The sequence below is a fragment of the Fukomys damarensis genome, unplaced genomic scaffold, assembly GCF_012274545.1.
Source record: "Fukomys damarensis isolate Sample0158 unplaced genomic scaffold, DMR_v1.0_HiC HiC_scaffold_4, whole genome shotgun sequence".
In the NCBI taxonomy this organism is placed as follows: Eukaryota; Metazoa; Chordata; class Mammalia; order Rodentia; family Bathyergidae; genus Fukomys; species Fukomys damarensis.
In genome coordinates, this window is record NW_022900916.1 from 59,150,311 (window position 1) to 59,159,907 (window position 9,597).

The window sequence follows — 9,597 nt, forward strand, 5'->3', positions numbered from 1 at the left end:
CTTGGAGGCCTCATATATATATTATTAAAACTATATAACAAGTAATAAGCATTCTTAGCAGAAGCTAATGACTAGCATCATAACTACCATTATCAAGAAAGTCAGGGATGAGAAAGACGTCTCCTTTCTCTCCTTTTTCAGCTTTGTTTCAAAGTTTCTAGGCCATGTGGTAAAATATGAAAACAAGTAATAGAAATAAATATTAGAAAATTAGAAATGATGCTTCCGTTATTTACAAATGATTATTTATGTGAAAATCCAAATAATTTTTTTTCAGTACTTATTGAGTTTATCGGTACATTTTAGGTATACAGTACAGTTACATTTATCATTCGGATCTTGTACCCTTATGTGATAGATCTTGGGTCTCATTTTTCCCCATACCGGTGCCCTTCCTTCACCCCCTCAACCTCCCCTATTTACAAAGACTTTGTTTCCATTTTCCCTTTTCTCATATTTTTTCTTGTCCCTTATTTCCTTTCCCCTACCCTTCCCACTTCCCCTACACCTTTAGCCCTTTTCTTCCTATTTCACATTGTCAGTTATACAATTTGGATCTTATTTACACTCCTGAAAATCCAAATTAAGCTGCCAAAAATGTATTTGAATTAACATTTCTCATTAGTAATTATTTTGTTACGAGATAAACTTTGAAAATGCTATATGTGGAGGTGAGCAGCTAGCTGATGCCACGGGAGAAGCCAGAGAGTCAGCTGCTAAGTACCCAGCCTGGTGGGAGCTGAGCAGACAAGGACCCAGAGGTGTGCCGCTCACAGTGGCCTAGGGAGGACACGGGGTTCCTGGGAGATGGGACGGCAAGTATGCGGGAGCCTGAGGAAGCACATCCCAGGGTCCTGCTGCCTTCTGGGGAAAAAGCCTACTTCAAAATGTAGAAGTCCTCCTATGTAGTGCAACTTCAGGCAACTCCAGGGAATAGTAGTAACCCCCAACTTACTTATCATGAGGAACAGGTGTCTCATAACTATTTTTAGATAGACCATGTCCAGATTGGTCCCTTACAGGATATATGCATATTTTGTTGTTATTGTTGAACAGCCCTATTTTTAAATAAGGTTAGATCTGTGATTAAATGAATATGATTGTGTTGTTTTGATAATAATTCTGCTTATCTGATAAGTACGGTCACTAATGGAAATTTGATTAGTCTTGAGATTAGTTTCTTCAGTAATATGCAGCTTTTTAACAGAGGTGAATGTTAGTTAACAGGGAATATTATTTGTTGTAAGATTTTTGTGATCTAGCATTTAAAAAAATTTTTTAAATTAGCATTGTCATTTAGGAACATCTACTCTGATATTTCATGGGTAGAGCAAGGTTAATGGATATGTGACTTTTGTTCATTCCCCAAAATATTTCAGAATGAAAGCCTGAAATTAAGAGGCCAAATTCTAATTCTGTGTCATTAGCGTGGTACTTTTTAATTAATGAATACTATTTCAGTATAGTTTGTGATAATATCAAGTAAAATATCCCTGCTGCTTCTTAGATCTCAGAGAGTGATCTGTTACCAGACTTTCTTTTATCAGGGTGATAAGATATGAGAACAAGTCAAACTGTGGTGAGAGTCTTGCCTTTCAATTAGTTTAAACTAAATTCTAATTCCAGGTTCTCTCTAAAAGCTGTTCATTGCATATTCATAGATACGGAAAGGGTCATATGTATGTGATTGATTGTGTTGCTTTCGCAAACATTTTAGAAGAACAATTTGCAGATTGTGCAGTCCTGAGACCCAGAATGGGCTAGAGTGACTCTCGTGGCCACCAGGTCCAGCGCGCGGCTGGGGCTGAAAAGGGGAAGTGACACACACAGAGCAGAAATGTGGTACGAAGGCAGCTAGTGGCCAGCTGGGCTGCTTTGATTGGCAATGACTCAGCTATTTATTATAAAAGAAAATTGCTAAGCTAGACTTCCGGTTGTTTACATACTGGGTTACATTGCCATTCTTTAATGAGGACTCCACGGAGCCTTCTCAGGCCCAAATTTAGTTTGATTTAAGAATATTCCCCTTTTGATCAGCCTCTCAATTGTGAAAGATTGACCAAATCTTTGAACATTTGTGTTACTCTCCATCACCATTATAAACAGATTTGGTCTCACTGTGGTATTCACAAGTGTGTTTGGTCTCAGCTCCCACTGTGCAATAGCAGAGCAATGGGGTTTGTTTTTTTGGTTTTTTTGCTTTTCAGTGTGTTTGGGTTTTTTTTCCTATCAGGGCTCAAACTCAGGACCTCGCGCTTGCTTGCAAGGCAGGCAGCAGTGCCGCTGAGCTAAATCCCCAGCCCACAATGGGTTTCTAAGGTGGGAACAAGGAAACATTAAGTAGGAGAGAAGTACCAATGGCACATATGTGTTAATTATGTGACCATAAAGTTTAAGATCATTTAAGTGCAATTCTTAGGTCCTTAAGAATAAAAAGTAATAGAGCTATTGTATCAAAGTAATGAACTAAGCATGCTCATCTATCTCATTCTCCTGCAAAGTACCTTAAAAATGTCAGAATATATATAAGGAAACATTAAGTAGGAGAGAAGTACCAATGGCACATATGTGTTAATTATGTGACCATAAAGTTTAAGATCATTTAAGTGCAATTCTTAGGTCCTTAAGAATAAAAAGTAATAGAGCTATTGTATCAAAGTAATGAACTAAGCATGCTCATCTATCTCATTCTCCTGCAAAGTACCTTAAAAATGTCAGAATATATATATAATTTATTTTCTTTATTGGCCCTATAAAAAGGTAGCACAGCACTCAGCACACAGGAAACAACATGATATTGACTCAGACTGACCGAATGATGCTACAGCTCAGAACACTGACAGGGAAAACTCCTACTGTAAGAATTGAGCCAGAGCATTGCAGGCTCTGAGTGAACAGATAGGATTCCTGGGTGGAGGTGGAGATACTAGGGTGAATCATGAGGCAGGATAGCCAACCTTGAGGCTTTTACTCAGGCAACACTTGCTGCAGGTTAAAAGTCCAGCACTGTGCTCTTAAAGGGGCGGGGGGGCTGGAAAGGGCAGGTGTGGGAAATAAAAGAAAGCAGGGCATGGGTTACAGTAATTCCAGACCTTTACCACAGATGCGCAAAAGCATATACCAAAGGCGATTTTCCCCCAGAGGAAGAGAAAATAAATTCTGTAGCATGAAGCTCTCGACATTTCAGCAGCTCAGCAATCTTCCACCCTGCCAGCCTCCTTAGGCCCTTGTGTAGAAGACCCTCTTATTCAGGAGAGAGGCCTATGGGTGCAGCTGACCTAAAGTACGGTAGATGCCACCCACGAACGCATATAAAACCCTAATCATCCTATCCTTTGAACTTGAGTGTCAGGAGACAGGCAGAGGTCCTCAGGAAGGAACAACAAGGTAAGTGAAATGAAGAATTACAGAGCAAACAGGCAATTCAGGGAACAGAAGGGAACTTTTAAGAACTATAATTAGGGTCCTCAGAGAGATTTGAAAGGAATAATCAGTCAGGAAGCTTTCCTGAAAATTAATGAAAGGATTGCCAAAATTTAAAATCCAGAGATAGTTCTGAATGATAGGGTCTTTGTGATCAAAGACCAAGCTAGACATCTGGAAAATAAGGATGTGGAAAAAATTCTAGAATGTGGAACAAAAAAATATGGAGAAGAAAAGTAAGAGAATTTAAGAGATCAGTACGATTAATGCAGGAGGTCTGAAATCTACTTAATAAGAGTTGCCTGGATACCTGCCAAGGAAAGGACCATGATTGTATTCCCAGGAACATTTGCATTCAGGAGGGAAGACAATAGGTGCTTCTCACATGCAAGGACTCCAAGGTTACCCCTCACAAACCTTCTCTGCACAAAAGGAAGCGTATATAAGAAGAAGAACAATGTGGGACATGTGAAAGAGATAAATAGAAGTAACACTTGTGAGCAGGCCTAAATTATTGCTGACTTGGTATGTGCATTTCTTGTCCAAGAAGGTCACTGAAATCTCCTTGCTGGAAGAGGAAGCCGCTGCTGATAAGTTGAACACCTTGTCATGAATTCTTATGTGATATGTGCATTATTTAAGTAATATTTAGTCAGGAAAGGGGGAAGATCAAAAGGGAAGTAACTAGAAAAAAAGAAAATAGTGTAATACATAACATCAGAAATGAGTCCAATAGCCTCAATGAGTGGTAGTGGGTTTAATGCTCCTTGTAAAACAATTTCCAATATTTTGAAAGAAAATCCAATCATCCAAAATTTTTTAAAAACAGCGACATAGAAAATTTGAAAGAGAACAGGTTGAAAACTATACGAGACAAATAGCAACAGTAAGCAAGCATAGAAATATTAATTTCAGACTAAATGAAATGTGAAAGTTAAAAACAGCATTCAGAGGCAGATTTTATGCTTAGTGAAATACTACAAAGATCCTCAATTTCTGTGTGTGTGATAATACACAAATCATCAGTCTGTGTTAAAGATTTCATTTTGAAGTCTGACAAGATCGTGGTATTTTCACATTCCTAATGCAGGACTTCATCATGCTTCTCATAAAATATGACATATCTGGTAGTATAGACAAGGATATGAAGGACATTAGGAAAACTTCTAGTGTTGATCTCAAGTGTGTGTCAACCTTTAAACCTTAAACAGAAAAGCACATTGTTTGTAAATACAGCTGAGATACTCATAAAAATTAAGAACGACTCAGGCCTCCAAATTGTATCGCCAGTCACATTCCTTTTGTTCTGTACGATCTGCTGTCCATTGCTGGCCCCCTGAAGGCTTGCGGTTGTTTTCATTGGCAGAGCATCCTCTGCATGGCATCGCTGCTGTTACAGAGGTGGTGGGAACGTCAGGGCTGCACAGTTGTCTCCATTCAAGAGTGGGCTGGGGTGCCCTTCCGGCTGCAGGACACAGACTCCTCCCCATCGTACTCCTTACGCCCCCTGTCGGTAGGAATGGAGAAGGCCCAAACCACGTCACCAGAATGGTTTTTTAGCCTTGTGCAAACCAGGAAGAACTAGGAAAATTCAATCAGATGTTGGCCATTCTTGGCCCTGAAAACCAGCAGCTCTCAGGTGGCCAGCCTTCTTCCAGTTCCTGCTGTCCCAGCCACGCTGTGGCACAGCCTGATGCAGTTTTCCAGATTAACAAATCCTCACACCAGAAATGTCTCCAGAGAGATAGCCACCCGCTGGGGAGATGTGGGAACTGAGGACAGGAGTTGTGTTCAGGTTGCCCTATTTCCAGCATCCCCCACAATACCAGTCCTTGTCAGATAACTCATTAACTTTCACATTTCTTTTGTAATTCTTATTCCGATAGCTCATCTCCCAGTACCTCTCTCATCATGACAGGAAACTATTTATGAAAACTCCAACAGAAGGGGAACCTCTCACCCATTTTATTGCTCTCATGTCTTTCATTCATATTTGAGCTCGCCTGCCCATAACTGTAAGGATTTCATTGCGCATCTAGAGCAGATTGCTGGCTACACACTTTCTAAACCAGGAAGTAAAACAGAATCAGTGGTGTGAACACAGTAGGTTTCTAAGCATTTTTCATGTTTCCTTCCATTATGTTAGAGGATAAATTCCTGGCTTAAAGTTAAAATAATTCCTGCAAGCCACTAGAAAACTCAGTGTGATTTACCAAGTAAAGCACTAGACATAAAGTGTGTTTTTTACATGCAAAATTGTGGTGCATTTTATAACAACTGTTACTTAATGTTTTGAGCTGAGGAAAGCTAGAAGAGGAAAAATGACTGCTTTAATAATACAGATGCAGGCATGTAGTATGTAGATTAACCCAAACACACACACACACATGCACTCCACTCACACTGTGACTTTAAAACTGTCTGTTAGAAGGATGAGATGTAGTTATAAGCCAGACCATGTTGGTTTGGACAGAAATTCTTACAGAATTATTAAGCCTTAAAAAAAGCAAAGGAGATTTATGCATCTGCACTTGACCAGTTTGGTTTGGAATAGGTTCATAATGGAAAAGTAATAAAACCATAAGAGACAGTGTCTTCTGAGTACAGTCTCGCTTTTAGAAAATCTAAACATGGATCTGCCCCATTTTGGATAGAATGACTGTAGAAAAATTTCCCATTGGTAACTTTGGGAGAGATTTTGTTGTTCCTGTTTCATTGATTATCATCCAATATAAATTTTAAAGCTTCTTTCACATTTTTCTGGAGATACCAGGTTTTGGAAAAAAAGAACCCTGAAGTGTTATCTGTACCCCATAGGCACACAGTGGTTGTTTAGTTATCAGTAAATGCTTTTTTGTAGAAGGGAGAGGTTGGGGTTTGGAGGTGAGGGTGGTGGAGTATGTGAGAAGGCGCCTCCTGTGATTGCCAGCAGCCAGAAAGCCATGAAGAGGAAACGAGTAATAAGAAGCTTCACCTCTAAAAACTCAGACCTAATAAACTTTGCAAGGTTCTGATTTCAACAGGAAAGCAAAAAAAATATTTTTAAAAACCACTTCCTCTATTTATTCTCAACCACTTGAAGTAGTGTTATTGATAAATAATTCCTTAACATCATTGAAGTATTTAAGACTAGAAACATAACACGTGAAACTGGGGCACTAGGGGAGCAGAGGAGAGCAGGTGTGCAGAGCATCATGGCTGCGTTTCCCAGGAAGGCAGTGAAGTGGGCATTTTTATTGCATTGGTTGCTTCTCTTTCTTTCCAAGGCCTGCAGTGGAAAGCACAGTTATTTTTATATAGTGTGATTGTGAGCAGACTGAGATGGTGTTATGGGTCTCCTACAGGAATGCCTGCGGCATCTTTAGTGACCCCTGCTGATGTTATCAAGACGAGATTACAGGTGGCTGCCCGGGCCGGCCAAACCACTTACAGCGGAGTGACAGACTGCTTCAGAAAGATACTGCGAGAAGAAGGCCCCAAAGCTTTGTGGAAAGGAGCTGGTGGTATGGAAATAATGAGTCTTAACTGACCCTTTGGTATCAGGTAAATTCCTGGAAGAAAAAAAGTAATGATATCTGTAATTTTTACTCTTTTCAAGCTCGTGTATTTCGATCCTCGCCCCAGTTTGGTGTCACTTTGCTGACTTATGAATTGCTACAGCGATGGTTCTACGTTGATTTTGGAGGAGTGTAAGTGTCATGCTGAATCAGCTGCTAAACTTTGGCTGTTTCTGACCCTCAGTTGCCATTGAGAAAAGTACAACTGTCTAGATCCTATCAATAGAAAAGATTTAGAAAAATGTATAAGGTCATTTCAGAGGAGAATATACAGTTGACTGAGTTCAACAACTCCTTTATGATGCATATTTTAACAGTTTTGAGTGATATTTTTACCATTTCAAAAAAATTTTTAATGCTGATTCTTACTGGTTTACTGTTCTAGAAAACCTGTGGGATCTGAGCCAGTTCCTAAATCCAGGATCATACTGCCTGCTCCTAAACCCGATCACGTTGGAGGCTACAAACTGGCAGTTGCAACATTCGCAGGGATTGAAAACAAATTTGGACTTTACCTACCTCTCTTCAAATCAGCAGCATCTACCTCAGAAGCAGTCAGTGGGGAATCAAAGGAGGGCTGAGCCCAGGACACTGAGCTGAGCGGTCCATGCTGCAGGAAGCACACCTCGTCCTGGATTGAAGCAAGGCTTCCTTCCTTTCCCATCCATCTCGTTTAAATTCATGTCCAGGCTTTGTAGGAAGTGAGATCACTCATTATCTATCTGTTTCCTTGACCAGATCATTGTGCAGTTATTCCTGATTGTTTTCTGGACCTCTGCCCATAAACCTGCGTTTGTATCTGACATTTGCTGGAATTGGGTCGACACCAACATAATTTGGGGAAAAGAGAAAGTCTCAACAGAAATTTGGGCTCCCCTTCCAAGGTTGGGATGATGGTCTCCAAGAGGCTACTGAAAGGCATACATGGTTCCTCGAGCACAGTGTTCCGGTTATGTTCAAACTGATAGGAAACTGGGTGCATATTGTAAAAATGAAAAACATTGGAAGAAATGGGAAAAAAATCAGAAATAGCCAGCTTGGATTCAAATTTTAAACATGCACAAATTTTGTCTCTGGATTATATTATGAAGCTTTTATGTGAAACATGTTTTCTTGTAATGAAAACCACATTGGAGATGTTTAGTAATCACATGCTGTTACTGGTACCGAGACTACTAATGAAAAGTTTTAGCACTTTAAGGAAGTGCTTTTGACATTTTATTATATAGACAGAGAAAGTAAGACACAGCCCCTCTCTGGATGTGCTACTTTTGGATAACTATTCCTGTGATACACACATGTCAGTTACTGCCTATTTCCAGAAATACTGTAAAAAAAAAAATATATGTGGTGTGTTGCTGGTACCGGCGCTAGCCCCTCCCCTGCACCCATAACTGGCATCCACTTGCTTTTAAAATCCACTTTATCTTGAGCCATGTAACTCATGTGTACTAATGTAAGTTTTATTTAATTTGTGGTGCCTTGATTAATGGTCAGAGGCCTGTGTGCTTGTGAAGGTGGAAATAAACTATTTTTTAAAGCTAGTGAATTGCTCTTGAATGAGTTATGTGATGAATAACTGAAGTGATTATCATGATTGGGCTCTATTCTCTATTCTGTGTTTGGGGAGATTGGGTTCATATTGGCCAGATCTTTGAAAGGAAATTCGCACCTCATTTTTACTGCTCAGAGTGAATAAAAGAAACTACATTGATCCTAGATAAGTACAGAACTAGCAAACTGACACTTTTGTTCTAGTCATTCCTAGCACTTTAAGCAATTTCTTAACATGACAGTTACAGTAATGCAAAGTTTCAGTGGAGTTGGGCATGAAAACTAGTATGAAGTGTATTCACATTTTCAGTCTGACTCTGGATCATACCAAAACCTAATCATCATATCTAACATCTGCTAATTGGCTATCACTGTACAATTTGGAAGAAAGTTCATCTTGAGCAGTTCTGTTCTTTCAACTACAGTCACGCTCTCAAAAAAGCTAGTGAATAATCTGTTGGCAATTTCTATGAACATCTTGTCTCTAGACCTCTTCTCCGTAGAAGTCAGCCATTTCTCAGTCGCTGTAGACCTATAGGTTGACACTCAGATTTCAAAACTAGAAACTAGAATATGTGTCCTCCGTAAATCTATGTGTGTGTGTGTGTTTGTGTGTAAGTGAAGAGATGTGTCACCTTCACCAGAAATAATACAGATAAATGCCTACAAGGCCTGTTCATCTGTGTGACACTCCCTCCTTGCCCCAAGGTACTAAGTGGTAAATTTGTCTATACTTTAAACTCTAGGGCCAGTCACGGAACTCCAAGAATGTCTCAGAAAGGTGGATGATGTTATAATAGCAAAACACTTTGGCTTTAGTTTTGAGGGTATGGAGTAAAGTCCCTAAGTGTCTGCATTCCTTTTCCTCACTTACTTGAAATTTTATAGATCAGATTTTCATGGCAGACATACTAGCCCAGTCTCATAAATGATACACTGCCCTGCCTGCTTCTCTATGAGTGGTTGCATTTGATTGGAGAGCATCTGGCTTCCCATAGACTCTCCCCGGGCTGACAGTGAGTCTCTTCAGTAAATAACAAACCAGAAGCCCTGGGAAGCCAGT

General features: G+C 39.8%; 1 protein-coding gene across 2 annotated transcripts in view; it reads left to right on the forward strand.

Moving 5' to 3' along the window:
* The window catches only part of Slc25a13 (solute carrier family 25 member 13), a 198,168-nt gene extending 189,644 nt beyond the window's left edge, over positions 1 to 8,524 (forward strand). For both annotated transcript variants that reach the window (XM_010603394.2, XM_010603396.3), the window contains 3 exons: positions 6,768 to 6,926; positions 7,022 to 7,112; positions 7,366 to 8,524. In XM_010603394.2, coding sequence (XP_010601696.2) covers positions 6,768 to 6,926; positions 7,022 to 7,112; positions 7,366 to 7,561 — 446 coding nt within the window. In that variant the 3' untranslated portion in view covers positions 7,562 to 8,524. The remainder of the gene's footprint in view (positions 1 to 6,767; positions 6,927 to 7,021; positions 7,113 to 7,365) is intronic.
* Positions 8,525 to 9,597: the final 1,073 nt, after the last annotated feature.